Source organism: Brachyistius frenatus, unplaced genomic scaffold (genome assembly GCF_029030835.1).
Source record: "Brachyistius frenatus isolate BFR_SWC_R1_liver_20210118 unplaced genomic scaffold, ASM2903083v1 Contig_54, whole genome shotgun sequence".
In the NCBI taxonomy this organism is placed as follows: domain Eukaryota; kingdom Metazoa; phylum Chordata; class Actinopteri; family Embiotocidae; genus Brachyistius; species Brachyistius frenatus.
The window spans coordinates 2099139-2117993 of NW_027210653.1; the positions used below are offsets into that span (position 1 = coordinate 2099139).

At 40.8% G+C, this 18855-nt stretch overlaps 1 protein-coding gene across 1 annotated transcript in view; it reads right to left on the reverse strand.

Moving 5' to 3' along the window:
* Positions 1-18855, reverse strand: part of LOC138624746 (collagen alpha-1(XXV) chain) — a 148812-nt gene that overhangs the window by 32788 nt on the left and 97169 nt on the right. The window contains exons 6-11 of the mRNA XM_069705223.1: positions 16971-16997; positions 10337-10408; positions 9582-9698; positions 8063-8098; positions 2751-2777; positions 1383-1427 (exon numbers count right to left, since the gene is read on the reverse strand). Of these exons, the coding sequence (XP_069561324.1) occupies positions 1383-1427; positions 2751-2777; positions 8063-8098; positions 9582-9698; positions 10337-10408; positions 16971-16997 (324 nt within the window). The remainder of the gene's footprint in view (positions 1-1382; positions 1428-2750; positions 2778-8062; positions 8099-9581; positions 9699-10336; positions 10409-16970; positions 16998-18855) is intronic.

Here is an 18855-nt window from a genome sequence, read left to right on the forward strand (position 1 = left end):
AACATACTTTTATTTCATCTCAGTACTAAACGTTTTTGTTCTTTCTCTGTTTCTTATTGTTGTTTTCATTTTTTTCCCACAATGCTTTGCTTTCATGAAGCCTTGTGGGAACATCAGGGTGTATGATCCATGTAGGGAGTATCCCCTCAGCTACACACTAGTGGTGAAACTCTTCATGAATGCAGAACCATGTATGATTTATCAGCCCACATATGGGAGTAATTGACGTGATGATGATGCTATATTGCCATAATGATGATGGAGTCTGATTAAAAACTCCTAACTGATAAAATTTGCATTAGCGATCGCCCCCCTTTTAGTGGATATCGATGTCAGATCAATATGATGTCTGCCAGTCAACCTGCCACTGCTGCCCGAGCTGCTTTAACTGCTTTAGAGTTCAACTTTCTGCATGAGTGAGACTTACATACCATAACAGATTCTGCCTTATAACTGCATTGCACAGCATTGGAGTTCTATTTCATGGGTGCTGGCAAACCCCGCTCCTTTCACAAGTATGGAATTAAGCTTTCAGCTTTTGCTGTATTCAGAGCTGGTATGGTTTTCTCTCCAAAATGAAACTTCTTTACTCTGGTTCCTATTACAGGCATGCGTGCCTCTCTTCTCATATCTTTATGAATGCATGCTTGAGATTAGAAAGATGGTGCCCCTCAAATCATCTCACCATCCATTCAAATCACTTATATCATCGTTTCTTCTGGAATAAATAACAATTTCCCCATTGTGAAACACCTGCACTGTGTCTTCTTCATTTGGATTGAGAATGAAATGCAGAAATGAGCCGAGTGTGTGAACAAAGTCGCAGGCAGCCAAAACGGTACTTTGCGGTTAGGACTTAAAGATGCAGCCCGGGGCTACGCTCCTAAATAGAATAGTGGTTTGAAATTGTCAGAACTTTTCTAGTATGAAAAGTGTAACACGTGGCCAAAAAGATGAATGAAAACTCGTTTTATGTTCAAGTGAGCCTTTTCAGGAGAAAATACTATCAGGTGTGGAGGGAAATGAGCTGTCTGAACTTAATTTGTAGACTTTTTGAGGGAAGTTATTCGTGTCCAGGAAAAATTTACAAGGATTACGGGGACAAGGTGAAAAAAATGCATTGTGTAATTAAAACAAATCCATAGAAGGAAAAAAAAAAAACCAGCTGCCTCGGTAATCAAATGAAAAGTGCCTTACAAATCTTCCTGTTGAATTATATATTAAAAACAAAAAAGATTTTAACTGCTGAATGAGATTAAATTATTTGTTATTAAAGACAATTTTGCAACATGATTGACATCATAAGGTATTCTATCTAAGAACTAATCAACAGCCAGAACATATTGGAAAATAGTGTTGTCTCTTGAAATGATTGAGCTCACCTTCAGTCCGTCAACACCTGCGATGCCAGGAGGCCCGAGTGAACCCTGGGAAATGAAAACAGCGGCTTTTAGGTGTCATTACATTCAACAATCATCCTGCATTTATCTTGCAAAGTAGCACACGTCATTGCAGACACAAACAGACTTGGGACTGAGCAGAGCACGCCTGTCCATCATCTCTCTGTCTATGATCTTACAACAGCCGACCAGGGTAAATACTACACGTCTTATTTCTGCAATGTTATGGACAATATAGGCACAAGGTGAAACTGGGAGCAGAGAATAATTCAGCTGCACTTCACACTGAGTGAGGAGAAAGTAAAGAAGGCTTCATATATACTGTGTACCTCTGTGCTCTTATGTTTGCTTTAACTTACTAAAAGTTGATTTAGACTCCGGGGACGTACCAAGCATGTTTTAATAAACTCCCACTCTCTTCTTAGTGGTGTGCTTATTGGCCATTTGTACTCTTTCCGAATAAAAGAGAATTACTGTTACCATGGTTACATTTACAGATATATTGGAGATGTTTGAGACAGTGGTGTACAATTGCAGTAAAAAAAAAAACAACAACTTTGTGTTGTTATTATTACTCTTTGGGTCTGTTGTAAAAATGACTGACAGTGATCGAAAATAATTCACACTTTTTTTTTTTTTTGTAAAAAAAAAAAAAAAATCAGTCACCAAGGTGATGGGACCTGACATGGCCCGTCTGCTAAACACAGCACTCTGCCAGCAGCAGATCTAATTGAGTAGCCTCCGGGGCTGGCATACGAGTCATTAACACGGCGGTGTGTCATCATTGACCCCTCTGCACACACACCCCCACCCACTCCGACGGGAGGCCTTGCCGACAGATGACAGCGCAGACAGGAAGTGTCTGATTGGGTTACACTGAACAAACACTGGCTAGCTACCTGATGGGTGGATATGGCTTACATCTGTTCCCCACATCAGCGCCGCCAGGGACCTGCAGCCTGTATCACAGCACTTAACTGCAGGTTCTCTGTTCTCCATCTCTCGCTCTTTTCCTTTTCCTCCTCGTGTTTACTTGCCCTGACTGTGGCTTTCTGTGTCTAATCTTCAGGTAAACACATTTAACTACCAACATATTGTGTGTATTTAAAAATTAAAAAAGAGTTACTACAAAATGTTAAAAATATATTCTGATGCTGAAGACACCACCTTTTGGTTTGAGTCAGAGTTTTAAAAAAACAACAATTGAGGCTTATGACAAGGAGGGACCAAGGAATCACCTTTTCATGTGTGAAATGTATTTCTGTCATTCATTTGGAAACCAAGTCAGTGAATCTCATTTCACTTGAGAAAAGTAAAACATGTCAGTAAAAACAGAATTTATTTTCTTACCTTCGACCCTTGTGGCCCCTCAGGTCCCTGTGAATGAGACGAGAGACAGAGATTGAGTGGAAGAGAAAGAGAACAGAAAGAGTCCATGTCATATGAAATAATGAGTTCCACGGCCAACACAGAGCCTGGCAAGGTTTGTGGTAGGATTTCATGCAGTGAGCACACACCCTTCAGGCAGAACCGAATCACAATCAATCCCTTGTTTTATTCTCCAGCACTGAATCCCACTCTATCTGTGCCTTCTTTTCATTGAACTGCACCATAAACATGAATCTCTAACGAGACCATGAATAACAAAAACTTTTATGGCTTTATCTTTTATGCTGATCTCTTTCTTTATTCATTTTAGCGCCTGTAAAAAACTTGTCTTGTTTGGCTGTGCTACAGTCCAACACAGAGAGGTTCATTACTTAAATGGGCTGATATTTGGAAAGCCTTATAAAACCAATATGTTAACTAAGGCAAAAAAAAGGCGCCACATCTCTAATGGAGATTTAAATCAGTGATGAATGTGTCTGGGAGGACAGCTTCCATTTTCAACCTGCTGTTTACCACTAAAAACTGGAGGCCATGCTGGATCCTCCACCCACAAGCTGTCTCAAACAGCAGGACTGCTTTGTCAATAAAATGAGAAACCAGGCTCAGCGTTAGCTCCTTCCATGCTGCTGAAACAAAACTCTATTGCAGTACCCACAGCAGTTCATCAACACCTTTACGCTGGGTTGTTATGACACATCATGTTGGCCAGCTTTATTCTCACTTTCGGCTCAGGGTCGGCACTGAATGGTGCCATTTGGCTCATCGCTTGAAGTTGGGTCAGAGCCAGGCAGACCTTATGCCCCACAAGCCCTCTGCAACAGCAACTTTTCTAGCTTGATTCATGTTGATGCAGTATAACTGGCAAAACTACAAATATGGTCCCCTGATGAGTGTAAAAGGTTTGTGGGCCTGCATAAAAATGGAGTCGATGAGAACATATTCAGGTTGAAATGTTGGACTGTCATTGCACATTTGTGTAAAGAAGAAGAGTAATTTGGAGGTGGCCAACTCATGACTTAATAATAATAATACATTTTCTGGGAACAAGCTGTTTGTTGGATCGTTCCATATCTTGTTTAGTTTTTGTTGAGGCAACACGGCGATCACCAAGTAACTGAAGCTCACAACTTTACCATTCTCGATTTCCATTTCCCCAAAATTAGCCCGTTAAAAATCCCCGTAGCAACAAGTTCTCACATTTACAAAAATGGCCCACACAGTTGCAGCTCATTTATGGTGCATTCCATCTGCACTTATAACAAAAACCTCAATGAACAGCTTTCATTATCCCAGCCAACCAAAAAAAAAAGGTTTTCCTCCTGCTTGCCTTTAAAAGCCTTTGTTAGCTATCCTCAGTAGGGTTTGGTAAACATCTTTATGACCCACTAGGTATGCGAGAGCATGTGCCACTCGCCCCAGCACTAATTAGCTTGGCTACATCTGAGAGCACTCATGAGCTACTGGCTGAAAAGGAGATTTTTCAGAAAGTCAAGGGCTCTTGAGGAAGTCTTGCTCTTTTGTTCTCAACTTTGGGCCTTGACGTCACCAGAAAATTTTAATAAAGAATAATCCAAAGATCTTTCTTAAAAAAGGATAATCATTTCAACTAAAAAGTATTCATCGCGACAGTACATGCTCAGATAATCGCTCCTCAGCTGCTTCATTTAACATTCATAAGGGGAGAGATTCCACGTATGTGAAATATCAAACAGGACGCCCATTGAAGTTAAGCATCCGAGCACAAAGACAATGCGCTGAATGTTTGGTATTTTCATTCATGACTTGAAAATGACAAACAATGAGGCAACTGCCGGGTCAATTCCCACACTCAGCCGGCAGTGCTTGAACCCTCAGCGGCTGAAGGACTTCCAGCGTGAGCAGTTCTTGCTCAGCATTCACAGGGAAAATATTTGGGCTGATCAAAAAAACTGAAGAGCTACATATTGGAGCTCTGAGCTTCCGTTTCACTCATGAGATAAGTTTTGCAATAATATACTGTTTACATTAAATTAGGGTACTTTCAACTTTGAAGGAAATTTCTTGTTTTGACAGCCTGAGTCCCGGTGTTCAAAGTTTGGGCGATGTAGCTGTGGGTTAGCATAACAGTGTGCTTACCACCATCACTGTAGAGACTGTGGACATGTGTGCTTTATTTAAACTGTGTGTTTGACTTTTAATGTTCTAAGACCTTTCAATCTCACTGGCTTTACTGCTTCTGCTGCTATAAACAAAACAGCAGCTAACAAGAATAAGGCACATAGGTGGGTCACAAACCTAAAACCTTAACAAAGAAGTGGCTTCATGCAAAAGGCCGTTATAAAAAAAAATGTTGGTGTTCACGTTCATTCCTATGGCGCTCGAGTGCACAATGTTAGAACAACATTATGCTAACCTACTGTACAGGCATGGCCTCCACTCCAGTACCACTGGGGATGCAAAGGCCAGTTCTCTGTATATTTGGATGAACCCGGGATGTTAACCGTCACAGTTTTGGTTTGTCAGCTTCACCTTTGTTTGGCTTACATTATATGATGATTTTTTTTTTCTTTTTACCTGGTTCTTATATACAGTATGGAGACTAATTATATTCAAATCCACAGTTTTAGGCAGAAAACTACAAGAAATTAAAAGTGTGGTGTTATAATAATTTACTATTCTCCACCAGAATTACAAACATGGCAGCACGGAGGAGCCTTGGAACAAACAAGTAAACCAAAATACAGAGACATCAGGAATGTTGACACAACTTCTTCAAATAAAGATGTTCTTCTTGCAGTTTTGAGCTAAATCTGGACTTACATGTACATTTTTACATTTTATACAGCTGTAAGAGAAGAAAGGAAAGGCTTTGCAAGATTTAGCTGCCAGCGACATTCCATGTGCAGTCCCTGTTCAGGTAAACATGACCTAAAGACCTCACCATTACTAAAATCCTGACTATGTTCCTGTCTGTAGGTATTCTGGCTAATTCGGTGTCATAATGAGACCCAAGGCTATAAAAAAAAAAATTAAAAAAAATTCTTTGAGAACAAACAGATTTTTTTTTCCACAAAAATGGTTTTCTCGCCACTTTCCACAACATTGTTTGACTCCACGGAGCGTGTCCTGAGCTGTTCACTCGCATCTTTGCTCCTCATGTTTGGCTTCACATTAAAGGAAAATTTAGTCAAGGACACCAAAATATTATAGGTATGTCCCCATGTTACAGCCATATAAAGAAAATGAGATCCCTACATTCATGCCTGTTGTGCATTTTAGAAAAAATAAATGTCCAAGGTGAGTCACTGGTGCATTGTGGGTAGCTTTGGAATGAAGAGGATGTAAAAAAAAGGGGATCCGTGAACGTTTGCAGCATAATTGGAAATAACACTGAAAAGCAGATGGAGGAGGGTTGTTTTTTTTTCAGATATGAACAAAACATATTTAGTCTTTTTTCGGTCAAATCAAGTTCCAAATGAACACTGAGAAAAGCTGCAAGCCACCTTTAGAGAGCTGAACACCCTCTTAATTTACCCCAGAGAGACCTTATGGCACTGATGATTTTGAACCGAGTCCTGAAAATATTTCCTTTTCTTCTTCTTTCCACCTCCCCCCCGCCTCCTTGTTGCTCCACAAGAGCTTAATCCTTCTAACCAGCACCATATGTCCTGGAAGGCTGCTGGAAAACTCTGGAATCTACTTTTGCCTCTTTAACAATAGCGACTACATCAAAAACGCTGAGCTGTGTCAAGTGGGCGCTAGCTCCTAGAGCACTGTAAAAGAAGTAAAAGTTGGTTAAGTAGCGACCTCAGATTCCCAACCTCGAGATCACAAGTGCCAATCACAGAATATCCTTTCAGCTCTGCACAAAGTGCAGACTATTGGTCTTGTTGCTTATGCACATCTAATTCATATTGACTTCCAGAGGCTAATCAAGGGTGTGGATTGGTGGTGTGTTTCCGGGTAGCCAAACACATCTTCATATTTTATCTCCAGAGGCCTAATAGCCCAAATGATCAGATGCAGAAACCTTATCTTATCTTTTCTTTTCTTATTTTCTCTAAGGAGTTGCATAACAATCTCCTGTTGGCTGAAATCAGAAGCTTTAAAATGTCCATGTCACAGCTTTTTACAACCACTGGGACATGCTCGTTTCACGCTGCTTTACAGGGGGTGTTGATTTCCAGATGATGCCATTATTCCTTGTTAAAAGTACATTAGTGTCATGCTGTGTATATTCTCATGAAATAGTGCGCCTAATTTCAAGAAATTACAGTGAGCAGTGCTTATTTGTCATTTAAAGCTCTGCATGAGGACTCTGATCTCATTTTGAACGTTCATCTTTTGGAGAAACACTCCAGCTGCTGTCATTAGTGGCTGTGTAAGCACCATAGAGACTTATGGGAGCACACCTGGGACCATCCATTGCAAATTTTACATTTCATGACATAGTTAATCGATTTAAAACAAAACTTTGCTGCTGTGGGATAAACTATAATTAAAGCCAACACTAGTTTTGGCAACAGAAAGCAGGAAGAGGGAGACAACTTCAGAGGACATCCTGTTAAGATCTAAAAATGATTAGCAACTTCAGCTTTAAATTATTTAATGTGTCTTTTTCACTTAAGCCTCAATTATTTTCTCTGTCCATTTTCATCCTCGTCCACCACATTTTTCCACACCATGGAGAACATCTGAGGAGATGGAACCAGAGATGAAAGCGCTTGATAGTACCTCATCTGTCAGATTTACTTCACTTCACTCCCCTGCACTTGCGAAATCTGACATCACCGAGTGTTTTTGTGTCACGTTTTCCATCCTTGCTTTCTCTGGAATTTGATTAGACCTATTCATGTTGCTTTTACGAGGAACCTTTAATCAAATGCTTTTTAAATGCCACAAATGGTATCCAGTTACTGTTAACTGGAACAGAATGTCCAGGCTGTATGAAAGGTTTGTGAGAGAAAACAAATACTTTTGCAGGTTATCATAAAATGTGTCATTAACATTCACCATATCTATAAAACATCTCCTGAATATCTTATAAATTACATTTACAGACACAGTCAAAAGTTGCCATTAGGGCAAATGTTGACTAGGAATCCAAAAAATTACACATATTCTGCTTTGTTTGCTTTTTCTTTTTAAACTCGTGACATAATTTTAATTATTTCGCAGTTTTGATTTTATCAGTATTGAAAATATAAAAAAGAAACACATTGCTAATTGGTAAACAAGGCCAAACACAGATTATGATTAAAAAATGTGATTTAAAAGGTAAAGTCTGTGCTCACCATGGGTCCTGTTTCTCCAAGCGTCCCTGGATCACCCTATAACAAATATGAAACAAGTGTTTAATGGGAGAGCAACTGGCTCTTCTGAAAATAGTGCGCAAGGAGATTTAATTTGACCAAAAACAGTATTCATAGTAAATCCAGCTAAATGTTCTGCTTAAAATACAGAATTTCTCATATTGTGTTTAAATTGCCCCATTTTAGCATTCAGAAGCCACCATATGGAGCATAGACAGCCTGTTCTCATTCCCAGGGTATCAAATATCGCTGGTTTGTAAAAAGCTGCAGGCATCTCAGAGATGCGTATTTGGCATCCAACAGAATCAATGAAGGAAGTCAGGTGCTGGGGTGGAGAGAATGACAAAGTCCTTGTGGGTAAGAGGTCATGGCTGGTTGGATGGATCAAACACACGACTTGTATCCAGAAGACTGATGCTCAAGTCCGTGAGAAAGCAAAACTAAGCGTCGACTTCAGTAAGCATCTGTAACGCAACTGATGCACACAAATTGACTTACATGACATATGTAATATTACTTACACACATAACATACTGATTTTTCCTGAACCTACCCATAAGTTAGTGAGTTTATCTATGTGATGCCAGTGGTCTTTGACAAAACGTCAGTATTTGACAACCTGGGATGAGAATCAGTTGGTATAGCGGTCAGGTTGCCAAGAGGTGCTCAGACTTGACTTTTATCGTGCTTGTTCTCGCCTCTGCTTTTGTTTCAGGCCTGCCACTTAGATGTTTCTCTCAGTGTAGCAATAATACATATGTCCAGCTTCCTCTCCCAAAGTGTGAACAAAATTTTAATTTTACCTCTTTGTGATATTTACAAGATGATTTTTGAGTCATGACAGAAATCAACTTTGAGACAAATATAATGGCCAACCAAGAAAAGTGTAATTTCTTGGAAAAATGCAACAAGGTTTGCAACTGCAACTGGCAGAGCTGAAAACAATAATCATCAAAAACTTGGAGAGAACCAGATAAACAACACTTAATATTTTTGTACTCCCACTGTGAACTCGGCCAAGACAATAAAGATCAGCTGGAGCCCTCGGAAGGATTTATGGATAAACATAACTGGCAAGCCTTTTCTGTTTCTTCTTTCGCTCACAGGCAGAGTTCACATAAATTAGTGGGATGCCAGTGACAGGCTTAAAGATATGGAAAATGTTACATTGTAATGAAAAACAACCAAGTAAACATAAGTCAATACAGTTAAACACTCTCTTGGGAGCGCATTCATGTTTAGATAAAGACATTAAGGCAATGAACTGGAGCGTAGCTTGTATAGTCTTCACTAGAAAGACTTTGATTGAAATAAACTGTCTAACAACAAGTCAAAATACAAAAGTACAAACAACTGAGCTTGTTTTACGCTTTTAGGAAACAATACAATATTTTTTACGGACACATCCACAGATCTTTGCTCATCCAAACATTTAAATAACATAAACTACAAAAGAGCTTTATCAAACTTCCTAAAAGTTCCTGTAAAAATGAGTACTCACTGGTAGACCAGGCACACCTCTGGGTCCATCCTTGCCCGTGTCCCCTGGAGGCCCCCTTGGTCCAGGAGGGCCCGGTGGCCCCGGTGGCCCCGGAGGTCCTGCTTGACCTTGATCTCCCTAGGTGGCAAAATAAAATTTCAGGGTCATTATGGTGTGACATTGCTGGAGCGACTGAGACCGGAGCCACCACAGTTAAATGATGATGAAGAGAAAGTAGTGGAATCATCGTGTGGGTGGCTATGGGCTGCCTCCATTCATAACATGGAGGAGACTGCATTTTTGAGTTAGCATATAACAATGAAGAGGAGATTTAATGTCATGATTTAAAGCTGAAACATTAATCCCTTAAAGTGCATGCAATCCTAAATTAACTTAATGAGTCTAACAAAGACTGTGCATTCAGTACTGACTGAAAAAAGTCACATTTTTTTGGTGGAGCTACAATAATCAGGGAAGAAATACTGAAAATGTGCGGTCCATTACTACACTGAATTACAGGAAATTCTAAGAAAATATTCAGCAATCTAACTTGCAGGAAAGTCCTTTGAGTGGTGCCAGGACAGTAATTCATTTTACCTTAATAAGACAGTTTTTCTTTAAAGAAATTTCCATGTTTCCCCTTAACAATAACAGAAGGAGTATAAGAGTGCTTATGACAGAACTGTCTGGAGTCTTGCATGCAAGTGGCCAGAGAGAAGTGATTCGGTGAGACTTGGCACGGTGGACAGAGAGACGAGTGAGGACACACCCACTACCTTAATGAGCCGTCGCTTTATGAGCTGCTGGTCAGCGGAAAGAAAGCCATGATTGATCTTAGGGAAGACCATCTGAGCAGGTGTGTGAGGTCAAGAAGTCGTAGGTCAGAGGTGAGAGAAGGTTGAAGAAGGATGAGGTCCCAGAAGAAGAAGGAGGAGGAGGAGGAAGGCAAATGCAAAAAGAAACAGATTTTGTTAGAAAGGCTTATGTTCATGAATCCCGGTCCAGCACCTTTACAGACGGGGGGAGAAATCCACACTTTTCCAGTATCGGGGTGTTCAGCTTCGGAAGTCTGGGCTTATTATTTGGAGCTAGGGCCCATAATTACCACCTCTGGGGTGCGAGTGCGCCACAACGGGTTCACAGTCCCCTGGAAAAATGGGAATTACTCCTCCTCTGTGAAAGCGCTGTCATCATCATCATCTTGCCTGCTGCTATGTCCGACCCTGGGAACTGCACACACTGATACCAGTGTAGTCAACCTTCCGTCTTTCAATGCATGTATTATTCTGCTAGTGTCCATTGGTATTAAGTGGCTTCATCCATCGCTGAGACAATCCTGAAGGCCACATTGGTGGATTGAAGGATTTGTGGTGAACCATGGGCATGAGATTTAAAAAAACATTTTGCCACTTTGGTTTATCACTGAGTATTCCTCAGAGTTTCTTCCATTCATTTTAGCATCAGTGGACACGAGCCAGACCATGTCTCGGTTTCAGGATGCTGATTCTTGTTCCAGTCAGCTACATATTACTAGGTTGTAAAAGGCCACCTTTGCTTTCAGTGGGAGAGCTGGCATGGTGAATGGAACAGAAATCTCTTGAGTGAAAGACTGGTAGCAGCCGTGGGGAGAAGAAGGATAACGATTGACTGGCTGTGATTAATTAGATGGGGTTTTTCCTGTGGACACTCTATCATCGGGCTTTGAGAAAAGCGAGCTGACAGTGATTCATTTACTTCCAGGGTGTGCTGCAGAGGGGTCGGACTGAGCAGCTCGGCTGCACCACCACCGACAAACCTTGACAGTCAGGATCTGATTGCTGTGCAAAGCAGCCAGCGTAGGGAGACCAGGCAATCCCTAAAGGGACAAACAGCAGAACATGGCACAACATACGCATGACATTCAAACACCAGGTGAACAAAAACAGTCAAAGGAGGAAAAGATAAGCATCCTACTTCTGACTATTCATATAAATGTTGGAGTACAATATATGGGATACTTTGATGTGTATGACAGAGTTTTTTTTTTTTTTTATCTCATACACATGTAGCCTTTCAGCATCAAATTTCAATGTCAAACAAAGAGGTTTGAGGACCAGACATTTAAATTCCGACCGAAACAAGACCAACAATTTCATTTTCAACAAGTCCAAGTTTACTTTCCTCAATAAAACTGCGTGTACAATGGCACTGGGACCGTCCTGTGTCAACTCCAATGTTGTACCCAAGTACCCATTTCGTCTTGTTTTCTTCCAGTTATACAGACGGAACATTTGTTGAGATGATTATCATACAATGCAGCTATAACCTGCTGGTAAATTGAGTGGCAGTATTGTTCATCGACTTTCGGGAACATGTTCGATGGAAATTCAATCAAATGGTTTCCAATTCCCTCGTCAACAAACTTCATGACAGATGTGATTTAATCATGAAAACTGAATAAAAGAAGAAAGCGTGGGGCCTTCTGCTAGTTAAAAGGAAACGATGGTTTACAGCTGCATCGTAACTTTAATCTGAATCCAGAAACATCGACATTTCGTCAGCGAAACATGGAATGCTACTCTCAAATAAATTCACCCCATGAAGTTTCATGATTTTGAGGTTATTGTCCAGAGCTGGACATTTTTTTTCATTGCACTTTCTTGCATGCCTATAAACAAGGTCTTTGATTGTGACACGTCTTTTACAGTCACAATGCCATAAAACTGTCCAGTAAAATATTGACTGACTGTTCCCTGACCTGCGATCCTCCAATCACAGCAAAGCTAACTCAGCAGGGCACGCTTGTTGAGCTTTTGTTTTCTCAACAAGCCAAACGTGTGTTCATTGGCTTTAGTTAGTGTGATACTTGCAAAAAGCGGGAGGCATGAATTAAACAGTGTGTTCTTCTGCTCTAACCTAATTCAGAATTGTTAGCATGTCCAGTTAACTGGTTTACTACACCCACAGATAACTGAATTTCTTCCCAAGCTTGTACTTAGTTAACTATACTCGTTTGTGGGGTTACAGGTTAAAAAAAAACAGCTGACTAGCACATGCCCCAGTGTCATATTTCCCCACTGTTGGAAAGCTGATCCTGGATGCTATCAAAGATTAGGGTAATAAAAGCTGCTATCTTGCCCTTTATTGGAATTTAAGAGACCCCAGCTGGCGTTAGCTATAATAGTATTTGCCAAATATGTTTATTCCTCCTCATCAAGTCTTTGCTTTTATAACACTCAAAGTGAAAACACATACGTTTACAAAAGCACGAAGAGCAACGCACGATTATGTTTGAACAAAATCTGATCATACATTTAACATGTTATTCAAAAAAAGCTCTAAACTGGGCAGTGAATGACTGTATTTACAAGTCATCTGCAAAAGCTATCTTCTGCTGAGGAAGTGTTTACCTGGGACATGCCACTCAGTATTTTTGCTTGATACTTTGTAGGAAGCCATCAATTGCTTATTTTAAACCAGTCTAAGAAGTTTCTCCTTTTAAAAGACATCAGACAAACAATAGCCTGTCAGGAGTCAGTATTGGTAACCAGTTCACCATACCATATGTCAGCAATTAGCTAAAACTGTAAATTCTGCCTTCATCTACCATTGTATAAAATCTGGACCCTATTGCTTCAAAAATACTCTAAAGTTTGAAATTGTAAATCTTCAGGTCGGATCATTGTAAACTACATTGTGCACAGAACAAAAAAAACAACAACTTGAGAGGTCTGGAAATGGTAACTAAAGGGGGCGTGGCTTGTGAATATAAATATTTTTTGCTTTAATATTGTATATAACAACACAAGAAGACTGAACCCTTCTTGCTGCAGAATATGATTGTATTTTCTCTTGTTTATCTTTATGCTGCAAGCTTTGCTCCACCACAAATAACCAACCTGAATGAGGACTGAGGAAAGTGTTCCTTCACGGCTGGCACACCAACGTAAACATGCTGTGTAAGAGATCAATCTTCATCTTCAGCTTAAGATAAAATCTGGCCTATGCAAACATGGCTTTGGTGGCATCCCTCTGGTTTTCCAAAGATAATTCAAAAAGCATGGCTCATTAAGAATATGGCTTTCAAGGCAGGCTGATTTAATTCAGGCCCGCAGCAGAACAGAGCAATGGATACTCTTACACTGCAGACAATAGCCGTCCTGTGTGCGACTGGATCGACGCACAAGTATATTTCTCGAGTTATTTACAACCTCAAACATCTTGAGGACAAAGAAGGAAAACAAGAACTAGATTATGATCTGGGGGGGAAGGCACAATACAAAGAGTTCAGGCATGAAATATAGTGGAGGGCATGTGCAAGCTGGCACGTGACTGCTTTCTGGGTTGTAGCGTTGTCCTGTCATTTTGAGACATGCGGGCGGAGACACTGAAGAGAAGCTTCAGTCAGGTCGACAACATGTTGACAACCTGACTGACCAATGGGTGTTTAAAATGATTATCTGACCGAAAACCAGTAGTTTGTTCTTTCTCTGGAGGAGAGAAAAAGGAGGAAAGTTTGACAAGGTGCGGGTTCGTGCTCTCTCTGTTTTGCCTCCATGCTGATGTCTATGTGCGAGAATGATAATGACATGGCGGTTGACAGAGAATCCTAACCATTTACAGATTGCTCTGTTTTGCTTTTCTCCTCCAAAACGGATGTTGGTTATTTGGTGAGGAGCTCTTATGGCTATGTATTCGCCTGCAGCGAGATGACTGCATCCGTAGTCAACAAAAAGCCAGATAGGAGGACAATTAGCATCAGCCGTTTTAGGACACTGGCCAGATCCAGCGTCTCCTCGACCACACCAAACACTCAAATCATCCCGAGCAACTACAGACTGTGACATTTTCTGAATATCTATATGTGGAGTGGATTACCAGTTCTGCACACAGATGGTTTTAATACATTTAAGTGTGGAGCAATACATTCATTTGAGGCCTCAGATTTGGCATCAATCTGATACATCAAATTTATCTCAAGTGAAATTCATTTTAAGGCTTTTGATTTCATATACAAATAACAGACTGCAAAATAATTCTTTGTTCATGACTGGGAAGTCATATCCTGGAAATTATATAATCATGGCCTCTTTATTTTGGAAGAACACTGCAACTTAGTCAAATCCCAAGATGCGAGAAGTGAAACACTGGACAAACAAGGGCACTTTTTTTGTGGGGGAAATCTCAGGAATCTTTCCTCCAGCTAACCCAGGAACTCTCCAACCTTTGCTTGACAGCTGTAGATCGTGCCATCCCTCAAAAGGACCACACACACACACCTTTCTTTGTGATACATGTAGCCAGTAACTCCTGTTAATTATAACCCACAAGTGGAGCTCCAGTGGTGGCCCCGCATTTGTTTGTCAAAACTGGCCAATTTATTGTTTATTATTTGGGTAACCTTTGATGTTTGCATGTGATCTGTGACCTTTAGGTCAGACAAATGGTTGACCCTGACATGTGGGGACCAGCCAGAGGAAGTGGGCGCTTGTGAGGAAATTCTGCCGGCCATGTGGCGATTCTTCGGCCACAGCCTGAGGATCTACAATGACCTCTTGATATATAACCCACACAAAAAGTCTATCCTTTACATTACTCTAAGTTTAAATCTGTTTAGATTGGATGTAATGTGGTAGACTGTGGTGCTTAAACGACATACTGTTGACATGCTCTGTTGTTTATATCTCCCTCCATATGGGTTTAATCAACTCCCTGCACACAGTCAATACTGGGCATGAAATGAGCTTCATTTCCAGCCAGACAGACAGACTCAAGGTCAGGCCGCACTTGTCCTGTTATGCCTTCATTTATTAAGGAAATCTTTCTAATACTGTTCTACTACATTTTCCTACTAATCCAATATGCAAAGTCAATATGCTGTTCTGGGAAGGTAATACAATTTGGTGGTGACCTGTTGCGCTTTCATGCCCAATATATTTCATATGTGACTGTGACACTGTGTTAATTTGTACCTGTTAGGGGACAATTTTGCTGTAATTAGGTAGTGAAATGCTATCTTGAAGTGGACAATCTGTTTATTTACTCTGCAAGACAAATAGGACCTGACTAGTCCCTGTTAAAAGTCTATCAGCCATACTGCTTATTCCAAAGTATAAATCATTGAACTGATGGAGATGGATGACTCCATTTCCGAGGTTAAAAGGGTACAAATTGTGAGCAAAACCAAGAAATTCTACCCAAATTGGGAAAGTTTATTCCAGGGAAGGTTTTTCCTTTCTGCTTGTTTCAGTAGTGCATTTCTTACACTGTCATGATTATACAAAACCTTTATATCATTAAAAATTTACTAAGGATATCAGAGTTGAAAATGTGTTGGTAGATCCTATGATAGTGGGAATCCACTCAGAGAGCCACAATCTCTGTGAATTTGTCTGTAATGTAAGGAGTGCCTGTCTGTAACATTAGCTGGATCACTTTGGGACCGCTAATCAAATTTCACAGAAAAGGTCATTTGTATAGACCATCAGATCATAAGAAACTTGGTGCTTTGACATGTTCGACTAGCCTGGAGGAGAGCTGACAACGTTAATCGGTGAACTGTTAACGTCTGGGTGGGCGCCAGCTCTGAATTGGGATCAGATCAGCTCTGGAGATGGCTGGTCGTCAAGTGACAAGACAAACTGGGCTGTTCTGCTGTCTGGTCCTTGTGTGCCCACCTCTACGCACTCTCTGGCCTCATAGAAATCAATTACAGGCCTTCAAAGTGACTCCATACAATCTTCCCCTGACGAACGGCAGCAGATTCAGAGGAAGTGAAAGTGTGCGTATGCATGCACGCATGTGACCCCCAGTTAATGCAACCTACTCTAAACAAACCTTTGCAGTCTGGTTTTCAGAGGCGGCTCATTTTTTAACCATTATTTGAGAAAAATGAGAGCTGAGCTAACTGCTACGCTGAGAGTAATTAATTTCGGAGGCTGTCAAGTACAGAAAAGCACTCACCTCATCATCATTTAGAAGCTGCACTTTTATAGAAATGTCAAACTATGGAGCTGGAAATGATTCAAGTTTTAAACACGCCATGTCACGTTGATGACTGAAGTGAATCACGAGTAATTATAGAGACAGAGCGAGTTGGCTTTTGATTTATACCCGAGATTGATCAGAGCTCTTCTGCTTTTGTGCAAATGCTTGTATTCATATTCATTTGGAGGAGGAAAGAAATAGGTTTTTGCATCTTGGAAAAAGATACCACCACCCCCGTGCCTTCCAGAGTATCTTGCGCGTTTGCCTGCCCATTCTTGATGTAGAAATAAGCAGTGCTGAAATGCTTGTTGTATTTGGCCAGATTGGAAGAACACTATCCCAGGAATTTCATGCATCTCAAACCTTTTTAGCCCACAATTCTGCTGGGGAGACACACACAGTCACATTCATCTGCTAATCACAAGAAAACAGTAAACCGCATACCCGAGGTCCCTGGTCGCCTTGATCCCCCTGCGGAAGACAAGAAAAAGAATTGGTCTTCAAATGTGAGGGTCAAACACTTGAGCATGCACATACACAAGTACAGTGCTAATAATAAGCTGAGACTCACACCGAAATCACCGAAGCGCATCGAGAACACACTGATAGAGACAAATAACACAAGAGCCCTCAACTATTCACTGTGGCTGAAAGTAAAATCACTTATGAAAACATGGACTGACATGGAATGGGGATGAAGAGAGAGGGGGGGGAGTGGTGTGAGGTTTGGTGGGTTTGGTGAGGGGGGGGGGCTCAGTGTTGGCAAACTGCATTGCCAGGCCAGATTTTATGTCCCAGAGATCTTTGTGTGTGTGTGTGTGTGTGTGTGTGTGTGTGTGTGTGTGTGTGTGTGTGTGTGTGTGTGTGTGTGTGTGTGTGTGTGTGTGTTGGGGATGGGGCGGGGGCGGGGGGGGGGGGTCTGTGGACGGAGCTCAATCCTTGAGGAGAAAACATTTGGTCTTGAGTCGACCTGCACACGGTGAAGACTGCGGCTTTATCACATTAGAGCGACTTACAGTTTAGCCACAGCAGTAAAATGAGACGAACAACTTATCACACATGGATGGGAATTTTGCTCAAACAAACTTTAATATAATGCCTGGGCAATTTCAAATAAAACAGCTCTGGGAATTTTTCTAATTTTTCACTGGGCCATTGTGCCAGCAGCAGATTTAATGGGAAAACAGTTGTGAATGGCCACACTGATAGACGCTTTATTCAACTTGGGTGGGAAGAATGCACAGTTATTTTTCATTTCATTAAACTGAGGATGAAGTGGTTCACATGAGAGGCATGAACATGCATCTAATCACGGTCATTCACGATTATCATAACGCACCTCTAACTCGTGCTTATGGGCCCTATATTCTGTTTTAACGGGCACCGTGTTAGAACAAAAACACAATTTTGATTCATGATTCATTTTATTTCTTGTACTTTACAGCACAATAACCCTTGAAATGTATTCGTTTAATACCCAAGTTGTTGTTTATTTTGAATTAAATATGAACGAATATGTAATTGATTCATAGATGGTGAAAGTGTTAATCTTTGTCTTTAGCACTTCAGAAGTTTGCACCAACAGCAACCTGTATCCATAAAAGGTGAACTTATGTTCTTTATCAACTTGGGTGTAATTGCTCAGGTAGGCATTTTGTCCCGTCGTCCTGCAAACTTATAAAGAGACAGTATGGTTATTTTGCATGCTCTACAGCTGTTTTATGGAGGGATGCTCAGCAAGGCATTTAAGGATTTCAAGTCAGGGCTCTGGCTTTTGGTCTTCAACTTTCTGTGCTGTGGATTTGTGAAGGTGGAACAATTTAAATATTCAGACTCCAAGACTTAAAGTCAGGATGACTTAAATGCAAATCAAAGGAGTAGATGGAAAGTAACACTCTTTATGGACAGATTAACTGTGGGCAGAACAAAAACAAAGATTTCTATTGACTTGACTTGCAACAACATGTAATGGGCTGGATAATAAAGAGTGAAATTTCATTAAATTTGATGACATTTGATGAAATTGAGTTAGATGATATCCCTGTCAGGGGCGGTTATGGTGCAAGTGGTAGAGCAGGTTGCTAAACCTAAGGTTGGCGGTTCAGCCCCCCAGCTCCTTCTGTCTATATGCTGAACTGTCCTTGAGCAAGACAATAAAACCCAGGGAGCTCCCAATGGCAGCCGAGCGAGCACCTTGCATGGCTGCTCCGTCGCCATTATTGTGTATGTGGGAATGAATGAATGAGAGGCACAAGTTGTGAAAGTGCTTTTGTAAACTGCTCAGGCAAAAAGACACGATATAAGTGAAGCCCATTCACTATTTACTTTC